General features: G+C 43.0%; 1 protein-coding gene across 3 annotated transcripts; it reads left to right on the top strand.

Annotated features, from left to right (window-relative positions):
- Positions 1 to 309: 309 nt before the first annotated feature.
- Positions 310 to 27,958, top strand: LOC120933216 (hepatic lectin-like). Of its 3 annotated transcripts, XM_040346300.1 has the most exons (7): positions 310 to 416; positions 8,286 to 8,345; positions 10,452 to 10,553; positions 13,197 to 13,220; positions 18,078 to 18,220; positions 22,587 to 22,702; positions 27,648 to 27,958. In XM_040346300.1, the coding sequence occupies exons 1-7, from the start codon at positions 392 to 394 to the stop codon at positions 27,778 to 27,780; spliced, it is 603 nt and encodes a 200-aa protein (XP_040202234.1). In that variant the 5' UTR covers positions 310 to 391; the 3' UTR covers positions 27,781 to 27,958. The 3 variants fall into 3 exon arrangements, with proteins under 3 accessions (XP_040202234.1, XP_040202237.1, XP_040202235.1); XM_040346303.1 differs by lacking the exon at positions 10,452 to 10,553; XM_040346301.1 differs by lacking the exon at positions 8,286 to 8,345 and having other exon boundaries at positions 316 to 416.

Here is a 27,958-nt window from a genome sequence, read left to right as displayed (position 1 = left end):
TGGGAACAGCACCCCTGGAGCGCAGACTGACATACAGGACAGTTCAGGAATGACAGCAGCCCCAAAATTTAGAAAATTGTGAATGGGAGCAAAATAACTCTCCCATTCCCCACTAACTTTAGCGTAGTGCCCATACTGAAAGTAAGGGGGTGCTACACTTGAATAAATGTTACATTTTAAAGATGTTCCCTGTTAGGAATAATGAAGCTGCAATGAGTGAAATGAAAAATAACATATCATTTACAATATTATTGCAACAGACTTCCCTGTTCTTTGTGGTCAGAAAAATGTAAATTGGGGATGTGGTATAATCTGAGCACAGACATGTAGAGCATCTGTTTTAGAGATTACATAGCAGGAACAGATCTGCACACGGCAAAGAAAAGAGAACATGACAGATGAAATTTGGACCTCAGGTATTAAATGCATGTTAGATTACTCTTAAACTTTACATTTTTTAAAGAGAACCTGTCACAGTTGGGTTTATTGAGCAATTGTTTAGTCTTAAACTATGTATAGCCATTTTGGTTGCTTTGAATAGAGGAGGGAAGGGTTAAATCTGGTCAGGTTATTTCTTTCTGTTTGTCCCATTAGGAAGATTTTGTATGTCTGAGAACGATTCTTGGAGTTTAGAAATAAAGACCCAAGCGCTTCAGCTTCCCTCTATCATAGGGAGGAGAAAGTTTGCAACCCGTGGTACCCATAGTCAATCTTTTTCTATTCTACCTCTTACCAGGAGCTGATCGATCAGTAGGACCCCTTTCACACTGAGGCGCTTTGCAGGCGCTATATCGCTAGAAATCACAGCAAATCGCTGCTGCAGCCACGCTTTGCGGTGGTTTTAACCCTTTCTTGGCCACTAGCGGGGGTTAAAAGCAACCCGCGAGAAGCCGAATACCCCCACAAATACAGCAGTAAAGCGCCGCTAAAAATAGCGCTCTATTATGGCCGATATTTATTTTGTTGAGGCAATTATTCCATGCTGAAATAGGTAGCCTCCCCTACTGAAGTATCCCCTTCCCTCCCCTTACTCCTTCCTTCTGCTCCCCATGCAGCCCCCCCTTTTTTTTTCTCCTCTTCTTTTTGTTAGCTCCCATATGCATTTTGCATTATGCATGAATTATGCATGAATCCATTGCATATAGATACGGGGTGGCCTGGAGAGAGGGGGCGGCCCATTTTTTGGAGGAGCCTGGATGCCGCCCCCTCTCTCCAGGCCCTCTTCTGGTCTCTCTCCTGACCAGGGATTGACTGTGGCTGTATGACTATTAATGCCAGGGCATAACTCTTCCACCCTCTATTTCCCAGAGCTCATTGGGATACAGGGGGAAATAGTTGAACCTGCACCAGCACAACCCACAACAGACAAAAGCAATTGAACACTGCTCCCCTGCTACAGGGAATCCAAAAAATGAAACTTAGCTGAACTTTAACAGCCTGACTAGGAGGGTGTTACAAATGTTTTTCCGGGAACCTTTGGAGGGGTTTGTCTCCGTTTTTTCTTTTTTTTAAACAAAATAAGCAGGCAATAAATGTAATTTTCCAGCAAGGCCGCGTACACACGGTCGATCTATCCGATGAGAATGGTCCGACCGACCGTTTTCGGTTCACCGGTGAAGCAGACCGATGGTCTGATGTGCGTACACACCATCAGTTCAAAACCCGATCAGGGTAAAACACACAACGTGCTAAAAAAAACAAAGTTCGATGCTTCCAAGCATGCGTCAACTTGATTATGAGCATGCGCAGGTTTTGAACCGATGCTTTTGTGTACTAACCATCGGTTTTGACCGATGGTCAGCCGTCCATCGGTTCGATTTTAAAGCAAGTTCTATCATTTTTGTCTGAAGGACAACAGACCGATGGGCCGTACACACGGTCGGTTTGGACCGATGAAACTTGACTCCAGGCCGTTTTCATCGGTTTGGACCGACCGTGTGTACGTGGCCCAATAGTTTCAGTTTTTTCTGTAAATTTAATTATTACCAGGAGCTCCATAACAAACCCTTGGGTCTGGTAGGATTTTAGGGGAGACTCCACTCAAAAAGGCAGGAAAAAAATTGTGTGGTCCCGCTAAAATCTATACCAGACCCTTAATCTGATCATGCAGCCTGGCTGGCCACCAATCCACATGCACTCAACATGAGGAGATTTCTCCCCCTGGCAAAGCACCTTGTCACAGTGTTGAAGAGTATAATAGCCTCTTACCCACAGCCCCTTGAATGGTGGTTGTGGAGGTCTAGAAATTGTTGTATCCTAGAACAAAAGACCAGTCCAAAGTTATTTAGAGTTTAGAAAAGTTGAGAGTTGTAACCTAGAAATAAAGACACCCAAACATTTATTTATTAAAAAATATAAGGTCCCTTGTTTTAACCCACTCTGACTCTTTGGAACGCCTATTTGTGCAAGACCCCCATTGCAACACACCACCTCGGGGACAATCACCAAAATAATCACAGACACATTTTAATCCACAAAATCCAAGGTCACAACCAGTTGACCCTAATAAAATAGAGGACACCATACCCAGCACACATGCCCAAATATTTCCCACTATTACTGATATAACAGCCTTCAAGGACCCCAAAACTCCATAGTGCATAAGCCTTACTTTTAAGAGAGATATTGCCTCACTTACTGTCCTGCTGACAATTTCACAAGACAGAAAGTGAGGAAAAACCTGAAACATGGACATAGAAATATAAAGGGGACAGAGGGATATCATACTTCCATAAAAAAAAAAAAATTCTCCTCACTTCCTGTCTGGTGAAACCATTGCCAACTGGACACCAAGTAAAAGGAAGTCTCTCCTGGAGACATTTTTATTTTTTAAAACTTAAAGAATGTTGAAGCGACAACATATTTGTGTGCACACACAGTAATGTCAAAGCTTACATTGTTTAAAGTGTAAAATAAATTAAATGTGCCGTTTTTGACTGGGGTATTATCCTAAAAATAATTAGGTAACAGATGCAACAAACAATGTACAACAAGCAAAATCAAACAATAGTGAATGTTCAAATGGCAAAGTGTCACTGGATAAGTGAAACTCTTGTTGCCTAGAACGGTGTATCAAGTGAATTACATCAAAAATATATTTTTGTGTAAACAGCCACCATCTGTTCACAAAAAATGACAAATATTAAATGGTGCTAAAAAGTTCATAAATAGTCCAGTGCTCCACAATTCAATGGCCCAGATTCAGCATAGCTTGCGCTATATTTGCGGGGGAGCAGGGCAACGATTTTGCCCTGCGCCCCCGCAAATATTTTGCGCTGCCCTCGATTCACGGAGCAGTAGCTCCGTGAACTGCGAGGGCGCGCCGGCAAATTTGCCCGGCGTAAGCGCGCGCAAGTTAAATGATCCCGCCGGGGGCGGGAATCATTTAAATTAGGCGTGCTCCCGCGCCGAGCGTACAGCGCATGCTCCGTCGGGAAACTTTCCCGACGTGCATTGCGGCAAATGACGTCGCAAGGACGTCATTTGCTTCAAAGTGAACGTGAATGGCGTCCAGCGCCATTCACGAATCACTTACGCAAACGCCGTGAAATTCAAATTTCACGGCGCGGGAAGGCCGGCTATACTTTAGCATTGGCTGCCCCTACTATTAGAAGGGGCAACCTTGCGCTAAAGTTGCCGTATGGAAACTCCGTACCTGGCTTGCGCGGGGCTCGCGCAAGCTTGTGAATCAGTGGTAGTATGCAATTTGCATACTACACGCTGATCACAATGGGAGCGCCCCCTAGCGGCAAACACAAGAATGCAGCCTAAAATCTGCGAGGCATAAGTGCCTTAGGCAGCTCAGATTTTAGGCTGCAGTCGGTGTAACGAGGTTCCTGAATCAGGAGCACTCGTTACACCGGAGCAAGTAAGCAATTGCGCCGTGTAACTTATGGTTGCGCGGGCGCAAGTGCTTCTTGAATCTGGGCCAATGTGTTTAGTGAAAAGATGATACTCCAACTTTTCCAACGTGCAAATACAACAAACTGTTTGTGGTGCAGCTGAAATAATCCACAATGGAAAGTGTGTCACCGCTGGGCTTTATATGTGAAAATTGTCCGCTTAACGAATCAAATAATCCCACCAAGAGATCATATGCGTGTGAATGGAAGTGCCTCTGAAGACAAGTGGTCAGCCTGCTCCAGGGAATGTATTCAGGTTTATGGTGCCCTTTAATTTCGTTAAAGTGGAGGTTCACCCGAAAACTCAATTTTTAACATTAGATTGAGGCTCATTTTGTGAAGGGGAATCGGGTGTTTTTTTTTAAATCGAAGCAGTACTTACCGTTTTAGAGATATCTTCTCCGCCGCTTCCGGGTATGGGCTGCGGGACTGGGCGTTCCTTTTTGATTGACAGGCTTCCGACGGTCGCATACAGCGCGTCGCGATTTTCCGAAAGTAGCCGAACGTCGGTGCGCAGGCGCCGTATAGAGCCGCACCGACGTTCGGCTTCTTTCGGCTACTTGTGACGGGATGTATGCGACCGTCGGAAGCCTGTCAATCAAATAGGAACGCCCAGTCCCGAAGACCATACCCGGAAGCGGCGGAGAAGATCTATCGCTAAAACAGTAAGTACTGCTTCGATTTAAAAAAAAACACCCGATTCCCCTTCACAAAATGAGCCTCAATCTAATGTTAAAAATAGTTTTTCGGGTGAACTCCCGGTTTAATCACATCATGTGGTTATAAAAGATAATGGAAGATGCTCATAATGCATTAATGTGTATAAAGCTGGTTTATTAAATAAAAATTGCACTTAAAGCGGGGTTCCAACCACAATTAGCATTTTTTAAATGTATGTCCTTTCAACATGCGTTTTTATAATATAAATCTGGTCACTTACTATTTTACAATCTGCCGCCGCTCCGCATAGTTATTCAAAAAAGATAGTTTATAAAACTATGTCCACACCGTTGTCATTTTGCTTGTGGGCATTGTGAAGCCCACAAGCACTTACTTCCTGAAAGTCTTGGATGGGGAGTGATAATTGGGTAGCGCACTGCATCCTGGGAAATGATGACACATATTTCCCAGGAGCATTAGAGGGAGATGATGTCAGGATCCTAGGTGATTCCAAAGGCAGATTTCGTGGGACTGCATAGCACCAGGCATTTCCAGATGAGTAAAAAAAAAATATTTTTTTATTTTTTCCTTTTTTAGGTCTAATGAGCACAATAATGAAAAAAAAAATTGGGGATGGAAACTCCACTTTAACAGACCAAGCTGTGCAGCAAAAGTGGCATTTTACGCTATATATTTTTTTTACACGTACTATTCCCATACGTTTTCAGGGTGGTTACAGGTTACATGAGACTGCAGAGACCACTTCCTCTTCACCTCTTCTCCAGATAGTGTAGTCCCCAATGATGCAAACAAAATGTGTTGACGTCAGCATTGCTAATCGAATTAGTACACTGTAAGTGCTTCAGAGGGTGAGCCCATCAAGTGCATCTCAAAAAAATTTGAATATCATCAGAAAGTAAATTTATTTCAGTAATTCAATTCAAAAAGTAAAACTTGTATTTTCTATAGATTCATTACACACAGAGTGATATATTTCAAGCATTTCTTTCCTTTAATTTTGATGATTATGGCTTACACCTAGTAAAAACCCCACCATTCAGTATCTCAGAAAATTTGAATATTACATAAGACAAATAAGAAAAAGGATTTTTAATACAGAAATGTATGTCTATGTACAGTTTAGTATGCACCAATGCTGTATCCTGGCTTAGGCCAACAAGTCCCAGGCCTAGGGCAGCACTTTCCAGGGGGGCAGCACGGAAAGAGTCCCCGCCGGCTTGCGCTACACTGTTAGTGTAGCGCCAGTCTTGTGGGGCGGACTGGGCTGAGAGGCAAATTAGTCTAGCGCCCCCATAAAGCAGCCGCACTGCTTCTGGTATGCGGGAGGCCGGCATTCTGCATCTGTGGGGGGGGGGGGGGGGGGCGCTGCTTCTAATTTTGACAGTCCTATCATCCTGGACCACACAAACCTTTCTCATTGTGCTATATGATTTCTGCTGCACCATTTGCATGGTTATATCTTCTTAGTCAATAAAATTGATACGTCTGTGCGCAGTGTCTCTTGAAGCACTGACACCAGCCGTAGTTCACTCCTTGTGAATCTCCCCCAAATTCTTGAATGGCCTTTGCTTCACAATCCTCTCAAGGCTGCGGTTATCCTTGTTGCTCGTGCACCTTTTTCTACCACACTTTTTCCTTCCACTCAACTTAATATGCTTGAATACAGCACTCTGTGAACAGTCAGCTTCTTTAGCAATGACCTTTTGTGAGTTACCCTCCTTGTGGATGGTGTCAATGACTGTCTTCTAGACAACTGTCAAGTCAGCAGTTTTCCCAATGATTGTGCAACCTGCTGAACCAGAGACCATTTAAAGGCTCAGGAACCCTTTACAGGTGTTTTGAGTTAATTAGCTGATTAGAGTGTGACACCATGAGTCTACAATATTGAACTTTTTTTACAATATTCTAATTTTCTGGGATACGAAATTTTGTGTTTTCACTAGCTGTAAGCCATAATCATCAAAATTAAAAGAAAGAAATGTTTGAAATATATCACTCTGGGTGTAATGAATCTATATAATATATGAGAGGGTTTGGGACTTTAAATGAGGTAGGTCTAGCATTGATAAAAGATGAGTCATTGTAAAAAAAGACATGTTTTATTCAATACATTAAAAAACATAAAGGTTGAATGAAGGATGGATGGCCGCACTCCAAAAACCGTACAGGTTGTCTTTTATTAAATGAACAGCAAAAGCATTACCAGATCACAGCAACAGAAACAAGGGACAGCCGATGTTTCGCACAAAATCAGTGCTTATTCATGGCCATGAATAAGCACTGATTTTGTGCGAAACATTTTGCTGTTCATTTAATAAAAGACAACCTGTACGGTTTTTGGAGTGCGGCCAGCCATCCTTCATTCAACCTTTATGCTTGCCTAGTGCACCGCCAGCACCCTTGGAATCCTGTACCAGTGCATGACCATATAGTAGACCCACCTGGAGCGGTGACTTTCTTTCTTACATTAAAAAACATGATGTGCATCCAGCTTTCCTGCAGGCCCCTTCCTCAGCTCCCAGGATGAACATTTTAAGCAGCCACCAATTTTATGTTCAGAAGGTCTACCAAAAAAAAAATCAAAAATGCCAGGAGACATCACCCATTCACGTCGCGCCACGCAGCTCGCACATGCACAGTAGGGAATCGGGCGGTGAAGCCGCAAGGCTTCACTTCCTGATTCCCTCACCGAGGATGGCGGTGGGGCAGCCGAGACCCGAGCGTTTGCTCGGCTTCGGCTGCCGTCATCGTGGGCACCCTGGACAGGTAAGTCTCCTTATTAAAAGTCAGCAGCTACAGTGTTAGTAGCTGCTGACTTTTAATTTTTATTTATTTTTTTAAACCGGACCTCCTCCTTAATTGACATGTAAGTACTTAGTAGGATGAGTTAATTTCTCCCCTCCTTTACATATATAGTCTCCCTCGTGTTTGGGTGTAACATTGGACCATATTGTTTTATTTATGCTTTTTTACAGACATTGGTGCACTCGCCCCTGATGATGTGGTAGGAAACCACGAAACGTGCGTCGGGCCAATTATGATGCACCATTTTCTTTTTAGATGGTTTTATTTCATCCAATTCCAAGTTACACCACCATGTTGCTTTTCAAGCGATTCTTTATGATTGACAACTGTCGTATACCTTAATATGTCATCTTTAAGTTGCTATGATTGTTTTCATGACTATCTGGTTAATAATATGTGATTGATATGCTTGTTTACCATGCATGTACTCATTTTGCTATGTAATGTTTTTAATAAAACATGTCTTCTTACATTGACTCATCTTTTAGCCATGCTAGACCTACCTCATTTAAAGTCCCAAACCCTCACTTTCTTGCATATAGATTTAGGGATGGAGATGTGTGATCTCACACACCTCATTTAAAGTCCCAAACCCCTCTTTTGGTTCTATGTAATATATGAGTTTTACTTTTTGAATTGAATTACTAAAACAAATTAACTTTTTGACGATATTAACATTTTTTGAGATGCGCCTTTATATCCTGTCTTCTGATTGAGTGGTTGTCAATTAGCCCAGAAGACTAAGGACATCTTGTGATGAAAAGAGATTACTGCAAGAAACAGGGTTGACATTGCAGCCTAGAGCTAATTTTTTTAATTTTCTTTTTACAGCTGCTGTGGGAAACTTTAAAAAAATTAAAGCTTTAATGTATATGTTTGGACTGTGTCCTTTTTCAGGAGGAAATTATGCAGAGAGGAAAAATACTTGGAGGATGGCCCACCAAGAAGAAGCCAAGGGTAAAAACACAACATTTCCTTATGCCGCGTACACACAACCGTTTTTCATGACGAGAAAAATGCATTTTTTTAAATTGGTCGTGAAAAACACTCGTGTGTATGCTCCAGAGCATTTTTCTCGCGAAAAATGGGCATTAAAAATGTAGAACCTGCTCTATTTTTTCGCGTCGTTTTTCACGTCGTCCTTTTTTTACGTCGTGAAAAACAGTCGTGTGTACGCTTTAACTAGGGGGAAAAAAACGTGCATTCTCAGAAGCAAGTTATGAGACGGACAAATTAGCAAAAGTAGCCCAAAGGGTGGTACCATTCGAATAGAGCTTCCCCTTTATAGTGCCGTCGTACGTGTTGTACGTCACCGCGCTTTGCTCGAGCATTTTTTTTCACGAACATGTATATGCAAGACAGGCTTGAGAGGAATCACGACAAATCACTTTGAGAAAAACATTGTTTCTTTCCATGACATGAATAACGGTCGTGTGTACTTGTAAAGGAGCTAGCAGTATTCTGACATATTTTAGGGACCACTTCCCCTTTTTCGGGGCTAATAAGCAAACATGTAATTAGAAGCATACCAAAGACTCAGGAAACATGTTATCCTTATACATAAAAGGTGTAAAAATCATAATAAAAGCATACCTCCCAACTTTTTGAGATGAGAATGAGGGACATCTATCAGAAAAAGTATGCAGGCATAAGGCATAGGACACTCCCCTCGCCACACCCCCTTGAAGGAGAATTGTACAAAAAAAAACAAGATTGGTTAAACCCACAAGGGCTTTTTTACTATTCCTTTATATTGGCTTTTGGAATTTACAAATGCAAGTTAGAAATCAGATGAAAGGTTTAGTGCTGGAAAACACTGTTTGATAGATAAAAAGTGCATTTTATATACAGCTATATAGATCAGACCAAAATGAGGGACAAATGAGGCGGAATGAGGGACAGAGGGACACTTGTCAAAATCAGGGACAGTCCCTCCAAATCAGGGACAGTTGGGAGCTATGTGATTGCTATCAATAGAATTGTGTTAAAAAGGGAATTTTTTGAGTAAAGTTGAAATGTGTGTGTAAATAAATTCATGCATCTGCATGTGATGTGAATCCAAATTCACAGGGGCAGATTCACGTACATTGGTGCATATTTGCGTCGGGCGTAGCGTATCAAAGATACACTACGCCGCCGTAACTTACTTCTTTTTTTGCAATCCCCAAAGAATTTGTGCCGTAAGTTACGGCGGCATAGTGTATCTTTGGCGGCGTAAGGGCACGCAATTCAAATGGATGTGATGGGGGCGTGTTTTATGTAAATACTTCGTGACCCGATGTAAACAACGTTTTTTTTTAACGGCGTCCGTGGGGGTTTCCCAGTGCGCATGCTCTCAATTAAACCGGAACAAGCCAATGTTTTCGACGGTGACATAATTTTACGCAAATCTCTATTCGTGAACGACTTACGCAAACGACGTAGAAAATTAAAAATTTGACGCGGGACTGACAGCCATACTTAACATTGAGTACGCCTCATAATAGCACGAGTAACTATACGCCAGAAAAAGCCGAACGCAAACGACGTAAAAAAATGCGCCGGCCGGACGTACGTTCGTGGATCGCCGTAACTAGCTAATTTGCATACTCAATGTGGAATTCGACGGAAATGCCACCTAACGGCCGCCGAAAAAATGCACCTAAGATCCGACGGCATACTAAGATGTAGGCCTGTCGGATCGATCCCAGATGCAGTCGTATCTTGTTTTGTAGATACAAAACAAAGATACGAAGCGGGAACTTTAAAATTACGCGGCGTATCAATAGATACGCCGGCGTAATTCTTTTGTGGATCTGCCCCACAGTGTCTGTTCAGATCCATGCACCTGCTTCTGCCTGCATGCCAAGCTTTGATTTGCGATTGTGTCTGTGCAACAACTGTGTGCATCCACTTCTATGGGCTGCCTGCACACAGCTCCGAGGTGGATGCACACACACATCTGCCAGTGACTCTGCATGGAGAACATTCTTAATGTATGTGCCCATCTGAATGAGCCCTTCAAGTGCTTGCTACCTTTCAGAGTTTGACTCTATTTTACTGGTATATACATTTTCATTATAGCTGACAGAAGTAGAAGAGACCGGGTGATTTTTATCCTGTTGGGTCTTCTTTTTCTGAAGTTCTGTGTTTTGTTGGTCTTCATAGGCCTCTTGTTTGCTTTATGTAAGTATCACTATTACTTTTTCACACACTTTCACATTTTTTTTTTACAAAATTTGTGTGTAGATATACAATTGTTATATTTAATATCTAAAATGAAAATATATAGCACAAATGTTTTTTGTTTTTTTTTGCCAGTTGGGACATATACAGCAGTGGAAAAATTAAGGGCAGGTTTGACTGGAAGGGATCCCACTCCTCCTTAAAGCGGTTGTAAACCCTTGGCTACGGTTTCTATTTTTTAGTTATTCTATTAGCCAAGGTCATTGCAATGCTTATTACATTTATTATTTTAAAAAATGAGGTCCGCAAATACCTGTTGGCTAGCGTTCTTCTTTTCAATGCTTCCGGGTATAGAAATCGCCATTCTAGCTCCTGTTCATCGCTTCTCTTTCTGATGTCACTTCCGCCCTTACTAAGTCTCTGTTAGAAATCTTCTGTATGCATCGTACCGCCGTAACCAAGCCTCGATCTGGATTGCCGTTACCACGGCAACCAATATACTCCTTCCAATGTCTGAGGCTGCAGTGTTGTTCAGTCACACGGGGGGGGGAGGAGTTATCAGAAACAGGAGGACTGTAACATCGCGAGACTTCTCTTCTGAGGACAGAGGGGAAGCTCGCTCATGGAGCTCGTTCACATTTACTGCCGGAAATGTAGATGAAAACTCGGCAAGCTTCAAATGGCCGGATTTGCGGGGCTACAATGCGCAAGCACGGTGACGTCATCAAAACGGAAAAAATTAATTTACAGCTAATGACGGCGGTGAGTAAACTTTCACATGCAGCGATCAGCTGCTTGTGTTATGTGCTAATTTTTTCTATAATGTTGTATCCGAGGGTTTACAACCACTTTAAAGCGGAACTTCTGCTCATCGCATTCCTCCCCCCTCCGATGCCACAGTTGGCACCTTTTGGGGGGAGGGGGGACAGGATACCTGTCTTTGACAGGTATCCTTTCCCACTTTCGGGAGTCCGGCCGTGGCCGTGACGTGGCAGTGATGTCACCGCGGGGCTCCCTCCTCCTCCTCCCCTTGGCCACCGGGCTAATAGAAGAGAGGAGCGGGGCCTCGCACATGCGCAGTAGGGTTCCCGACGTCGGGGGTTCGGGTCCGAACTTTTTACATGTTCAAAAGTTCTGGTGCGAACAAAAATGGGGGGCGTTTGGCCCAACTCTAGTTGTACTGTTGGTGCTATATAAATCCTGTATAATAATAAAAATAGAAATTATTGTGCTCTTGCTGGGCATCCAATGTGTCCCTATGGGCTCCCTCCAGATAAATCGAAAAAGAAAAAAGACACAACTGCAGAGAGACTATGCTGCTCACCCCGAGAGTAAATAATAAGGGAATTCCCCCCAGTGGGATTTTTAGGCAGCTCATTTAATGAATTGATTGAAATGACAATATTTAAGAAGTCATTATATTGTATATATATATATTGTATAGTATATATTGTAATTTCAATCAATTCATTAATTGAGCTGCCTAAAAATCCCACTGGGGGGAATTCCCTTATTATAACCTCCAGGCAAACCTGCCCTTAATTTATCCACTGCTATATATTCTTTAACTTGGAGACTCTCAGAAATATAGAGTTAGGACCACAGTATACAGGGGAGCCTTGCTGTAGGCACTGCGGCTTCCACATATAATGGGCCAGATTCACGTAGGAGAGCGTATCTTTAGTTGGGCGTAACGTATCCTATTTACTCTACGCCGCCGCAACTTAGACAGGCAAGTGCAGTATTCACAAAGCACTTGCTCCGTAAGTTGCAGCGGCGTAGCGTAAATTGGCCGGCGTAAGCCCGCCTAATTGAAATGTGGAAGAGGTGGGCGTGTTTTATTAAAATGAGCCGTGACCCCATGCAAATAAAGCGCCGATCGTACGGCGCATGCGCGCGCATGCTCAGTATCACGTCGAATTTACTCCATAAGATACGCCAGGCCCAATGCCTGTGACGTGAACGTAACCTACGCACAGCCCCATTCACGTACGACGTACGTAAACGACGTACGTAAACAACGTAAAAAGATACGCTTGCCGACGTCCATACTTTGCATTGGCTGCGCCTCATATAGCAGGGGTAACTTTATGCCGGACGTAAGCCTAACGTAAACGGCGTAGCGGGCGCAAGATAATTTGTGAATCGGCGTATCTACCTAATTTACATATTTGACGCGTAATTCTACGGAAGCGCCCCTTGCGGCCAGCGTAAATATGCACCCAAGATACGACGGCGTAGGAGACTTACGCCGCTCGTATCTTGGCCAAATCTATGCGTAATTGATTCTAAGAATCAGGCGCATAGATACGACGGCTCACATTCGGACTTACAACAGCGTACATGGAGATACGCCGTTGTAAGTCCACTGTGAATCTGGCCCAATGTATTTGCAAATGTTTGAAACTTAACCCTCTGCTTTTAACATGAATTGTTAGACTGGGACAATTTGTTTTTGTTGCAGGTTAGCTAGTAGGTGTGCTGGAAAATGTTAGTCTCTTTGTGATTCCCAAGTAAAAAATTGAATACAGCCACCACCTCCTAGAACCAATAAGCTGCAATACTATCAGCAGTTTTTGTTCTTTGGTTTAGATATGCTTTAACTTACAAAACAGTCTGATTTGGTGACCTTTTTCTCTCCAGATTCCAAGATGTCACAGACCAGTGGTAAGAAACTGAAGTATTATTCTACCTCTGAACCTCTCGTTGATCTGGGCGGACTTCATACAACGTCCTCCCAGATCAGGCCTGACGTGTGGCTGTGGGGCCATGCAGTGGTGCGATCTGTTATCGGCTGTGTCCAGCGGACACAGCCGATGATCCACGAGTATACCGACTCACTGCCAGTACCATGTGACTGCTGTAACCAATCACAGCAGGTCACATGACAGTTGTACAGAATGGATGGCTTCCTTAGAAGCCATCCATTGTATTATACAATTGTGTTGCTAGCTGTGATTGGTCAGTGTGATCACATGGTATAGACTGGGCCAATCATAGCCTATCTGTACCATGTGATTATCTCTGACCAATCACAGTTAATCGCAAAAAAACTGAATGAATCGATTTAATTCAGTAAAGTGCTTGCATATAGCAATGTAATGCACAGCTATATGCAAACATAGTGTGTAAAAAAAAAAAAATCCCCAGAGTAGTACAATGTTACGATGGTGACATTATCTTGCTCTGGTCAAAGTTCGTTAAAAAATAAAAAAAAATCGTAAGAAAAAAGAAAAACAAATATAAGATTTTTTTTGCCATTCCTCTTACTAAATACTTTGGACTGTGTACTTTCCAAAAAGGGGTCATTTGGGGGAGATACCTGTAGTTTCCTGGAATTTTTTGGCCTCAAGAAGTTAGATAGGGTGCCAGTACAATTCGAATTGATCAATGCTCATATATATTCCATAGTTTGTGGACTCTATAACTTTCCAACAGACTAAATAATATACACTAATTTGAGTTATTTCACCTAAGAAATGTAGCAGAATACACTTTGGCCTAAATCCACGAAGAAAGATTATTTATTTGCAAGATTTTATAACAGAAACAAAGAAAAACATATTTTTTTCAACGTTTTTGGTATTTTTTAATTTATTTAGCAAAAAAAACAAAAAAAAAACAGTGGTGATTAAATACAACCAAAAGAAGACAATTGCAAGTGAAAATAACAAATATATGTGCAGTGCTAAATGAGAACAGTCATAATTAGTGAGACCGTATGTGGTGCAAAAAATTACGTTATACACTCCTATTGACACACATGCAAACACATGAAATAAATTAACTAAATATAGTCCACAATGTGATGAAAAATAGATCTAATCCACGGATGGAAACTGTAGAATGTTGTTAGTCCAGGTTAGTGAATAACCACCTTGGAACATCAATAGAAGGACAGTTGTGGAAAGAAGATAACGGGAGAAGCCACCACCAACATAAGGTAGGCTTACCAGAGCTATTGGACTCAACAAGGCATATGCCAAATGAGTCGTCAAAGCTTATGGTGACAGCACACCGGTAGACAGGAACATCCACGTCTGCAGATGTTGGCACAGACGGATGGTGATCACACTAGATGACTTCCAGCAGAGAAAGAAAACTCAGAGGGAGGTTGGTCGAATCCTTCCCATATGCTCACAGAATGCAGCCAAAAATTAAACAAAAGTTTCACATAGTGTAAATCCACAGTACAAAGAATATTTATTAAAATTGAAGCACACTCACATTTGAGCAGGTAAAAAAGTGCCTGGAAAATAGACTGAAGATTTAACACAATGGCATCAGCAGGTTTGTCCCGATGCGTTTCGTCTAAAGAGATGATGTCTCTTTAGACTAAACATGTTGGTACGAGTCTGCTGATAATATATTATTAATATTAATATAATAATATATTTGATAATATATCAACACTCCTATTTCTGAAAACATTGCTTAATTTACAGCAAATTTTCACACCTCCCTAAAGCTTTTGCATAGTACTGTGTATACAGTATCTCACAAAAGTGAGTACACCCCTCAAATATTTGTAAATATTTTGTTATATCTTTTCATGTGACAACACTGAAGAAATGACACTTTGCTACAATGTAAAGTAGTGAGCGTACAGCTTATATAACAGTGTACATTTTCTGTCCCCCTCAAAATAACTCAACACAGCCATTAATGTCTAAACCGCTGATAACAAAAGGGAATACACCCCTAAGTAAAAATTTCCAAATTGGGCCCAATTAACCATTTTCCCTCTCCGGTGTCATGTGACTCGTTAGTGTTACAAGATCTCAGGTGTGAATGAGGAGCAGGCATGTTAAATTTGGTGTTATCGCTCTCACTCTCTTATACTGGTCACTGGAAGTTCAACATGGCACCTCATGACAAAGAACGCTCTGAGTATCTGAAAAAATAGAATTGTTGCTCTACATAAAGATGGCCTAGGCTATATGAAGATTCCCAAGACCCTGAAACTGAGCTGCAGCACTGTGGCCAAGACCATACAGTGGTTTAACAGGACAGGTTCCACGCAGAACAGGCCTCGCCATGGTCGACCAAAGAAGTTGAGTGCACGTGCTCAGCGTAATATACAAAGGTTGTCTTTGGGAAATAGACGTATGAGTGCTGCCAGCATTGCTTCCAAGGTTGAAGGGGTGGGGGAGGGCTCAGCCTGTCAGTGCTCAGATCATATGCCACACACTGCATTAAATTGGCCTGCATAGCTATCATCCCAGAAGGAAGCCTCTTCTAAAGATGATGCACACTAAGAAAGCCCTCAAACTTTTTGTTGAAGACAAGCACACTAAGGACATGGATTACTATAACTATGTCCTGTGGTCTGATCAGACCAAGATAAACTTATTTGGCTCATATGGTGTCAAGCGTGTGTGGTGGTAACCAGGTCAGAAAAGACAAAGACAAGTGTGTCTTGCCTACAGTCTAGCATGGTGGTGGGAGTGTCATGGTCTGGGGGTGCATGAGTGCTGCCGGCACTGGGGAGCTACAGTTCATTGAGGGACCCATGAATTCCAACATGTACTGTGACATACTGAAGCAGAGCATGAACCCCTCCCTTCGGAGACTGGGCCGCAGGGCAGTATTCCAACATGATAACAACCCCAAACACACCTCCAAGACGACCAAACTGTACACTCACTACTTTACATTGTAGCAAAGTGTAATTTCTTCAGTGTTGTCACATGAAAAGATATAATAAAATATTAACATTAATCGATTACTGCTCGATCTCGTGTGGCTGAACGCCACTTGTCCCTCTAAGAAGTTGGACGCGGACCGCCGGGGGTCGCGTAACTAGTTAGCATGGAGGAGTCTCGTTCGTTATCGGAATTAACCAGATAAATCGCTCCACCAACAAAGAACGGCCATGCACCACCAGCCACAGAATCGAGAAGGAGCTATCAATCTGTCAATCCTTTCCGTAAAATCAAATATTTACAAAAATGTGAGGGGTGTACTAACTTTTGTGAAATACTGTATATATTTATGTATGTGTGTGTGTATATATATATATATATATATATATATATTTATAAAAGAAGGTGCACACTAAAAACGAAGGGGCCCAAAGTGCACTTCCCAGCGCCAAAGATAATAATTTATCTGTTAATGAGGTTCCAAAAATGGAATATAGAAAAAAAACGACCAATAAATAAATAAATAAATCAATATTACAATCTGATCAGTATGATATGATAAACAATGCAGCAGCTGTTTAAAATAAATGAAAGATTCATCTTTCAAAAATTAAAAAACTGTATCAACACATTAACCCAAAGACTGGATCATAAAATGATAAAACAGCGCTAAAGATGGATGAAGTCCAAAATCACATGTATAAATAAAAATGAATAAATGATGGAAAGTCCCAAAGTAGTTTCGTAGATCAAAGTTCTGACAGTGGTAAGAGCTTCTAGGGTTGAAATAGTAGTGCACCCTACACCAACTCCCAATCTTCACCACAAAAGTGAGGTACACTTCCCCTCTGGGGTTCACACTCACCAGATCGTAGAATAAGCTTAGCCTTGTAAATAATCCTCCTTATTAGACCTCCACCATCATTCCAGAAGCAGTAAGGGTTAATTTCCACTCACGGTCTCTCAGCAGAAGAAACTCCCTCCTGGCGCAGTAGGTGGAGGCCACTGGCCGCTTGCTGTAACACCGGGATCACTTCCCCTGTCCGGGAGAGCACGGGACGAGGAGACGTCTTCTGTTCCGTGATAGGCGGAACACTCGGCTTCCCAGGAGACACTGTGTTTAGTGTCCGCCTATCACGGAGGCCCTCTCGTCCTGTGTTTAGTGTCCGCCTATCACGGAGGCCCTCTCGTCCTCGGACGAGAGGGCCTCCGTGATAGGCGAACACTGAACACAGTGCTTCCTGGGAAGCTGAATGTTCCGCCTATCACGGAACAGAAGACGTACGGCCGCGATTCTGCATGTCTTAGGATAAGGTAAGGGCACAGTCTGGCATGTAATGGGGCACGGTCTGGCATGTAATGGGGCACGGTCTGGCATGTAATGGGGCACAGTCTGGCATGTAATGGGGCACAGTCTGGCATGTAATGGGGCACAGTCTGGCATGTAATGGGGCACAGTCTGGCATGTAGTGGCATAGTCTGGCATGTAATGGGGCACAGTCTGGCATGTAATGGGGCACAGTCTGGCATGTAATAGGGCACAGTCTGGCATGTAGTGGCATAGTCTGGCATGTAATGGTGGCACCGTGAGGCGAGGCATGACTAGTATGAAGGGGGTAGTCTTATACGGTGAGTATATCCCAAAACCAACATTTTGGCTGGAAAATTAGGGGGTCGTCTTATACGCCGGCAAATACGGTATATATATATTTATTGTATATATTTAACATGCAGTATACATACAGTATATATCTGTATATATTTTACATGACCAAACTTCACAAATTTTAAATATCTAAAGCATGATAAATGGTCAAATGTTAATTGTATTTCTTTCATTTTTCTTTTCTTTCTTGCTTGCTTTGCCTCTTCTCTCCAGTCAGATCCTGCGAACAAGAATGGTTGGAATATGAAAATCATTGTTATTTCATATCTACTTTTCAATTAACCTGGCAGAAAGCAGAAAATATGTGCCTGAACCGGGGAGGCTATTTAGCTATTATCACTAGCATGGAGGAGCAAGTAAGCAGGAATTATCCACCAAAGTATGGGCAGCAAAGGTCTAATACTGGATACATGCTTTAGGGTTGGTTTATAGTACTGGGATTAATTTCCTGAGATGGTGGCCAAACCTTCAGTGTTCTAATATTACTTTTTATACAGATCTGTAATTGTCCCAAGCATGTTTAAATCCACTTACTGTTGTCTGACTCATTGCCTCTGCTGTAATGCCCCGTACACACAATCGGAATTTCCGACGGCCTAAAATCAGATGGAATTTTTTATCGGAATTCAGTTGTCAAGCTGTCTTGCATACACACTGTCAGACCAAATTCCGACCGCCCAAATGCGGTGACATAAAACACTAGGACAAGCCGAGAAAAATTAAGTTCAATGCTTCCGAGAATGCGTCGACTTGATTCTGAGCATGCGTGGGTTTTTTCTCCGTCGGAGTTGCACACAGACGATAGGAATTTCCTATCGTTTTTTCCCCCCATCGAAAAAAAAAAAAACATGTTCTATTTCTAAACACCCACAGAAAAAAGTCAGATGGGGCCCACACAGCGGCATAAGTCTATTTCAAGCATCAACAACACTTTTGGTACAATAATTCCTTCTGTGATTCGTTTTGAACTTTCCTCCTGCCAATTTGAGTTCAATTCACCCCATATGTTCACCCCATAAACATTTTTTTTTTCTAGCATTAAATTAAGCATAGTAGCGCGAGCTACAGTATGCCTTTATTTATTTTTTTTGCCCCGTACTCACTGTTTAATCCTATAGTGAAGATTCAGACTCTCTGCGGGGAATGGGCGTTCCTATCCAGAGGGAAAATGATTGCCGGCCGTCTCTGGCGCGTCACGCTTCTCCGGAAATAGCCAAAATAGGACTTGGCTCTTCACGGCGCCTGCGCCTAGTCTGTGTGTAGGCGCCGTATAGCGCCGTGAAGAGCCGAGACCTACTCCGGCTATCTTCGGGGAGCGTGACGTGCCAGAGCCGGCCGTCAATCACCTTCCCTCTGGATAGGAACGCCCATTCCCCGCGGAGAGTCTGAATCTTCACTATAGGATTAAACAGTGAGTACGGGGCAAAATAAATAAATAAAGGCATACTGTAGCTCGCGCTACTATGCTTAATTTAATGCTAGAATGTTGTTATTGAGGGTGAACCACCGCTTTCATGTCTCCATTGTTCTTGATCTTGGCTTCATATAGAAAATACCGCCCTCCTAAACTTTGTTCACTACCTTGATGAATTTAAAGGTTTAAATTAAATAAAGACCTGACTGACTTTTCCCAATTAACCCCATCATACCCATACTGATTTCAATATCTTGGCTACTATCTTCGTTTCAAGGTTAACCCCCTAATGCCTTATGCCGCGTACACACGACCGCTTTTCATGTCATGGAAAAAAACTATGTTTTTCTCGTCGTGATTCCTCTCAAGCCTGCCTTGCATACACACGATCGTGATAAAAAAATGCTCTAGCAAAGCGCGGTGACGTACAACACGTACGACGGCACTATAAAGGGGAAGTTTCATTCAAATGGCGCCACCCTTTGGGCTGATTATGCCAATTTCCCCGTCTCATAACTTGCTTCGACGAGAAAAACGACAATGTGAAAAACGACAAGAATTTTTTTTTAATGCCCATTTAAATTTTTAATGCCCATTTTTCTCGTCGAGAAAAATGCTGTGGACCCCACACACGACAATTTAAAAAATACAAATTTTCTCGTCATGAAAAACGGCCGTGTGTACACGGCATTAGCCTTTTTCTGACACTTGTTGCTTACAAGGTAATTTTTTTGCTAGAAAATTACTTAGAACCCCCAAACATTATTTATATATTTTTAGCAGAGACCATAGAGAATAAAATGGCGGTCATTCCAATATTTTATGTCACACTGTATTAGCGCAGCAGTCTTTAACCACTTCAGCCCCGGACCATTTGGTTGCCAAAATGACCAGGCCACTTTTTGCGATTCGGCACTGCGTTGCTTTAACTGACAATTGCGCGGTCATGCGACGTGGCTCCCAAACAAAATTGACATAATTTTTTTCCCCACAAATAGAGCTTGCTTTTGGTGGTATTTGATCACCTCTGTGGTTTTTATTTTTTGCGCTATAAAAAAAAATAGAGCGACAATTTGGAAAATATTGTGCTATAATAAATATCCCCATTTTTTTTTTTTTTAAAAAAAGCAAATTTATATACGTATTCTTCTACATATTTTTTGGGGAAAAAATTGCAATAAGCGTATATTGATTGGTTTGTGCAAAAGTTACAGCATCTACAAAATAGGGGATAGTTTTATGGCATTTTTATTATTCATTTATTTTTACTTGTTATGGCAGCGATCTGTGATTTTTTTTGTGACTGCAACATTATGGCGGACACATTTGACCCTATTTTATTCACATTTATACAGCGATCAGTGCTATAAAAAGGCACTGATTACTGTATAAATGTGACTGGCAATGAAGGGGTTAACCACTAGGGGGCGGGAAGGGGTTAAGTGTGCCCTAGGGAGTGAGTCAAACTGTTAGGGGCGTGGCTACGTGCATAAGCGTGTGCACAGGGTGTGCCAGGTGTGCCCAGGCACACCCTAATCACTCTGTGCAGCACAGATTCCCCCTATTGCCCTGCCCCCCCATTTTCTTCATAGCGCTGCCAGTTTTCCTCCTCTCCTCTCCTACTGGCTGCTGCGGGCACACACGGGGGGTGGTTTAGGGGATGGTTTAGGATGAAGGGGGTAAAGGGGACTGGTAAATATGTAATTTACCGACCCCTTCCTATTCTAAATGAACACAGTGAGTGATCAGTAGCGTGTGTTTGAGCTTTGGGGTGCACCTCCTAATGCAATAGGCTGCACACACCTATGGCTACGTGTGACAAGTTACTGATCGCTGCTCCCGATGAGAGGAAACAGACGATCAGTGACATGTCACCAGGCTTGTTAACAAAGGCATTCCTTCCGTTCTGACGTTCTGTGACCCGATCGAGTCTGCGGGTCCCACGGGCACGGTCACGGAGACTGCGCTTGCCCGCTAGGGGGCAGAAATCAAAGCAACGTATATATACATTGCTTTGCCTGCCCGTGCCATTCTGCCGATGTATATCTGCGTGAGGTAGTCGGCAAGCTGTTAAAACACTTTTTTGGGGGAAAAAATACACTTTCATGAATAATAATAAAAAACAGACAGTAAAGTTAGCCCAATTGTTTGTATAATGTGAAACATAGAGTAAATAGATATCTAACATGTCTGCTTTAAAATTGCTCCCACTCGTGGAATGACAACAAAAAAATCTCCATATGACAAGCTTGAAATCTTTTGAATGGTTAGCAGTTTAGAGTTTTAGAGGAGTTCTAGTGCTAGAATTATTGCTCTCGCTCTAACGATCATGGTGATACCTCACATGTGTGGTTTGAACACTGTTTACATTTGCGGATGTGACTTACAAATGTATTTCGCTTCTGCGTACAAGCACAGAAGGATGGGGCGCGTTAGATTTAATAAAACAATTTACAGTGTCCCTTTAACTGCTTGCCGACCATCACTCAACGATATACGTCGGCAGAATGGCATGGGCAGGCAGATGGACATATATATATATACGTCTCCTTTAAGAGGCAATGTGGACACGCGCGCGCGCACCGCAAACTCAGTGAGTCCAACCTCGGGTCCCGCGGACATCGAGTCATACCCGCGAAAGTCTCACGGAGAGGAAGAACGGGGAAATGCTGATATAAACAAGCATTTTTCCAGTCTTTCTAGTGACAGGACAATGATCACAGCTTCCTGTAATCGAAAGCGGTGGTCAGTGTCGTGTCACACATAACCCACCCCCCTACAGTTAGAAGCACTCCCTAGGACACACTTAACCCCTTCAGCGCCACCTAATGGTTAACTTCTTCACCAGTGTCAGTGTCATTTTTACATTAATCAGTGCATTTTTATAGCACTGATCGCTGTAAAAATGACAATGGTCCCAAAAATGTGTCAAAAGTGTCCGATGTGTCTGCCATAAAGTCGCAGTCACGATAAAAATCGCAGGTCGCCGACATTACTAGTAAAAAAAAATAATAATAAAAATGCCATAAACTACCCCTATTTTGTAGATGCTATGACTTTTGCGCAAACCAATCAATATACGCTTATTGTGATTTTTTTAACCAAAAATATGTAGAAGAATACATATCAGCCTAAACTATGGAAAAAGTTAGTTTTTGTGTGGGGGTATTCTTAAATTGGGTGCTATATTTTTAAAAGCAGTGCAGGATTTTTTTTCTAAAGGGACAGTTTTGGGAAAAGCCCTTTTTTATTTAACCAATAGTAATCTGTAGCCCTACTCATGCTAACATACATTCATTTTTTCACAGAATTTCATAGAAAAAAACAGAGATACCGGTAAATCTCCTCTTTGGTTTGGTTTGACTGATCAAGAGACCGAAAATACCTTTAAATGGGTTGATGGCACAACTTTAACTTCATTTCGGTAGGTTTTGTTTAGTGATGTATTCTTATAATTTATCTTTCATGTTGTAGCACCCTCCTAGTGTACAGCAGGCTGCTGGGTTTAGTTTAACTCCACAGTAATCAGAAGAGCAGGGGTTGATTGCTTAGAGCAGGGGTCTCAAACTCAAATTACCTGAGGGCCACAAGGAAAGTTTTCATATGCCATGGGGGGCCGCATGCAAACTTTCAAACTTCAAAAACAACAGTACTGGTGTCAGCGAACACATTATTAACCCCCAGCACTGGTGTCAGCGAGCGCATTATTACCACCAGCACTGGTGTAAGTCAGGATTTGACAAATTTTCTTTGGAATCTAGGCGCCAGCTAAAAAAGTTAGGAGCCAGAAAACGCACCCCGTCCCGACGAGCTTGCGCGCAGAAGCGAACACATACGCGAGCAGCGCCCGCATATGTAAACGGTGTTCAAACCACACATGTGAGGTATCGCCGCGATTGGTAGAGCGAGAGCAATAATTCTAGCACTAGACCTCCTCTGTAACTTAAAACATGCAACCTGTAGATTTTTTTAAACGTCGCCTATGAAGATTTTAAAGGGTAAAAAAGTTTGTCGGCATTCCACGAGCGGAGGCAATTTTGAAGCGTGACATGTTGGGTATGAATTTACTCGGCGTAACATTATCTTTCGTTATATTAAAAAAAAGGGGATAACTTTACTGTTGTCTTATTTTTTAATTAAAAAAAGTGTAATTTTTTCCCAAAAAAGTGCGCTTGTAAGACCGCTGCGCAAATACGGCGTAACAGAAAGTATTGCAAGGGAAGAAGGGAAGAAGATGGCAGTGAAAATAGTGTAAAATTACATTAGAATTGCTGTTTAACTTGTAATGCTTAACTTGTAATACCAACGGCAACCACCAGATGGCGCCAGCTCACATCTGGTGGTAATAACTTGTAATACCAACGGCTCACCACCAGATGGCGCCAGCTCACCAAAAAAAAAATTCCTCTTTGCTCCCCCCACTTCCGCCCTGCCTGCGGGCCATTTATAACTGGTCCGCGGGCCGGTACTTTGAGACCACTGGCTTAGAGAGAATTGCTGAGAATTCTAGAACATAGTGGGAAGGAGGACAGAGTCTGCAGCCTAAATATTTATGGGACTTCAGCAAATCCCTGGGGAGGTCTGCCCAGATACTGGGGGGAGAGTCTGAAAATAGTCTGAGGCCTGAGCAGCAAGGAGATACTTCCTGGGTCCAGTTCTGCAGAAGGACGTATTGGAGGAAGCCAGCCTGAAAACACAGAGGTCCCAACTAGGCTTAGCTGGGGGGCCTATATGCAAGCCCAGTCCAAGGGTCTAGTTCAGTGATGGCGATCCTTGGCACCCCAGATGTTTTGGAACTACATTTCTCATGATGCTCACCTACACTGCAGAGTACATGAGCATCATGGGAAATGTAGTTCCAAAACATCTGGGGTGCCAAGGTTCACCATCACTGGTCTAGTTGGATCAGGAAAAAGCTCAAGGGATGGAGCCTTGGGGAAGCTGTTGGAGCGAGCACAAGTTGTCCAGAAGTGGTGTAAGTCTACCTCTCCCTCACTAGGAAGAATCTGGTGGATATCGGCAGGAGGTAACTGATGATCTTCTGGCTACGTTAGTACAAGACCCCATTGCTGTAAGTGTGACAGTGTGGTGCTTTTATAATCTGGGGGGAGAACAGGTCATAGACAGCTTAGAGATCCTGTAGGAAATTATTTTGTGGAAGTGCAGCCAAAAGTGTTTCAGTACAACCAGCAATTGAGCAGTACATCTGGGAGTTGTGTAGTGCAGCCAGAAGTTGTGCAAAACCAGGGTTGCTATTAACCACTTCCATACAGGGCAGTTATACACACTTCCATACCAGGCCTATTCTGGCACTTCTCTCCTACATGTACAAATCATAATTATTTTGCTAGAAAATTACGCAGAACCCCCAAACATTATATATGTTTTTTTAGCAGACACCCTAGGGAATAAAACGACGGTCATTGAAACCTTTTATCTTGCACGGTATTTGCGCAATAATTTTTCAAACGCCTTTTTTTTGGAAAAAAATTGTTTCATGAATTAAAAAAATTAAAAAACAGTAAAGTTAGCCCAATTTTTTGGTAAAATAGGAAAGATGATGTTACACCGAGTAAATAGATACCCAACATGTCACGCTTTAAAATTGCGCACACTCAGGGAATAGCGCCAAACTTCGGTACTTAAAAATCTCCATAGGCAACGATTTGAAATGTTTTACAGGTTACCAGTTTAGATTTACAGAGGAGGTCTAGTGCTAGAATTGTTGCTGGCACTCTAACGCACGCGGCGATACCTCACATATGTGGTTTAAACGGCGTTTACATATGTCGGCGGGACTTGCGTGTGCGTTCGCTTCTGCGCGCAAGCTACCGGGGACAGGGGCGTTAAAAAAATACATTTTATTTCTTTTTTTATTTTTATATATTTATTTCTTTTTTTTACACTTTTTTTTTAATTTTTTTTTTGTTTTGATCACTTTTATTCCTATTACAAGGAATGTAAACATCCCTTGTAATAGGAATGTGTGTGACAGGTACTCTTTATGGAGAGATGCGGGGTCAATAAGACCCCACATCTCTCCTCCAGGCTGGAAAGCATGAAATCGGTGAAAAAAAATTCACCGATCTCATGCTTGCTGTTGCTTAGCAGCCGCAATCGCGGCTTTGTTTACTTACGGGACCCGGGCGTGACGTCATCACATCGCGCCCGGGTCCTCCGACGGTCATAGAGATGACTGGTGACCATCTGGTCACCAGTCATCTCTATGCTTCCTGCAAACGCCGGACGATTCGTTCTCCGGGCCCCCGATGGCACGGGAGAGCCCGGAGAAGCACCGGATGGCGGCGGGAGGGGGGGGATGTCCCCTCCCGCCGCCTGTAAGAACGATCTAGCGGCGGAACCGCCGCTATGATCGTTCTTACGTTGTGCAGAATCGCCGGCACAAGAGAAGGATATCTGAATGATGCCTCTAGCTTCAGGCATCATTCAGATATCCCCCCCACAAAGCCCAGGATGTCATATGACGTCCACTCTGAACGGCAGAGGTTCTTTGTGGACGTCATTTCACTATGGGCCGGTAGGGAAGTGGTTAAATCTATTTGCCAAGTGATAGTTGCCTTGGCTAATTGTTAGGAGGTCAATTGATTTCACCCTAATTCTGGAATTGCTGTACTTCTCTCTTCTGTCACTAGATGGCCGGGTAAGACAAGGACGTTGCAAGGACAGATTAGGAATGAATAGGGTGTCTCAGCCAATGGGCAGGGATTTTCTTGGGTCCCTTGGCCTGCTGGGAGAACCTATTTATTTGGGTGGAGTCATGTGATTAGGGTTCTGTGCCATTTGAACAGCTGTCTGGGTGGACATGTGTCGTGTTGCCCCCGGCTGCTAGGCCAGGAACCTAAGGCCTATCCCAGGGACATCTGGCTGCTGGGCTATATGAGAGTCTATCCAGAGGTAGTGCAGGGTTGGGACTGCAGTCTTGTAGTGCAACTAGAAGTAACAGTTCTGCAGGCCAGGGAATAGGGTGACCACGTGTTCCGGATTGCCTGGGGCAGTCTCGCATTTTGCAGGTCTGTCCTGGGCACATTCATTCGAGGTCAATACAGTGTCCCGGGAATGAAACTGACACAGCCACCCAATCCGATACCCCCCAAAAAAGGCCGCAACATCACCGCTTTACTCACTGACAGTATTTGTCCTGACCGGGAATGCCTGGAGGAGCACAATCCTGCCCCCTGCTTGTGATTGGAGAAATCATAAATCCCGCCTCTTGTGTCCAATCACTGTGTTGTGATTCGTTACAGCACAAGCTGATTTTTGGGAAGGGAGTGTGTCCCTGAATGGTAGTTTTGAAATGTGGTCACCCTACCGGGGAACCAGTTGTGGTCAGAGGTAGAGGGGAAACTGTCGCTACTAAGGGACTATGCCCCTTGGAGACCATAGTGAGTAAGCTGAGGCCAGTACCAGAGCAGACTTCTTGCCAACTGGGGACTGTGAAGAAGTGGGAAAGCATCAGCAAGTGCCAAGTCAGGGACCCAGTGGGACAGCAGAGGTGGCGCTTGTGGAGTGCCAAGCCAGGGACCTAACATATCAGCAAGGGTGAAGCTTGAAGAGTATCTGTGAGTGCCAAGCCAGGGACCCAGCAGTGAAGCAAGGTTGACGCTTGAGGAAGATACTAAGTGCTACAGTGAAAGAGTTCAGGGGATCCAGTGGCTAGTCTAGTGAGAGAGACTGGGAGCTTCTTGAGTGAAGACCCACAGTGAGTGAGTGTGGGGAAAAGAGAACTGTTCGTGTTGCAGATAGTTGAACACCTTGCCATAGGAGACAGTGGTCCTACCTATACAAAAGTGGTGTCCGGCTGAAGGCCTTCACCTGTATAGCTGCTACCTATAGAAGTCTCGGAGTCTACCAATTAACATTGCATCTACTTAGGGGTGTCCTGGCCCCAACCCTCTCTCCCACAGTTCTGTTTAAGAGGCAATAAATCTCTTTGCATTCAAGAAGTGTTTTGTGCCCATCAATCCACCTTGCATTACACCCACCATGCCTTGTTACCCACTCCACACAGAAGGATGTCAGCTGTCCCTAACTCTGGAGGTCACCATTAGGCCTAGAGAGGCCCGGGACTTTGCTACATTTATGACAGTTGTTATGGTGCAAAGGTCTGCCTAGACCAGGGATCCTCAAACTACGGCCCTCCAGCTGTTGTAGAACTACACATCCCATGAGGCATTGTAACACACCGACATTCACAGACATGACTAGGCATGATGGGAATTGTAGTTCCTGAACAACTGGAGGGCCATAGTTTGAAGACCCATGGCCTAGACAGTAAAAATAAAAGATATATAACTTATTCCACGTATAAGTGCCAAATATATATATTTTAATTTTTTTCCCCCCATCAGCTACTGGGACTATGGAGAGCCAAATAATGCATTTGGGATTGAAAACTGTGTTCAGGTGTGGCGTCAAGGACAATGGAATGATGAAATTTGCAATGAAACTAGTTATGCTATCTGTGAGAAACATCTTTATTAAAATGTATAGACTGAAGAGCTATATCTACAGTATTAGCTTTGGGTTGATGCAGCAAGAATGAATGAACCACTGCTCATCATGTCTCCTGTGGACTCTGCTGGTGAGATATCAACTATCTAGTTCCTGGCTCCATTCATCGGAGAGGAGTTAATAATAATAAAAAATCTGTTACACCAAT

This window comes from Rana temporaria, chromosome 3 (assembly GCF_905171775.1).
Source record: "Rana temporaria chromosome 3, aRanTem1.1, whole genome shotgun sequence".
Classification (NCBI taxonomy): domain Eukaryota; kingdom Metazoa; phylum Chordata; class Amphibia; order Anura; family Ranidae; genus Rana; species Rana temporaria.
The sequence above is the reverse complement of the archived record's forward strand: the minus strand, read 5'-3'. Positions and strand labels throughout refer to the sequence as shown.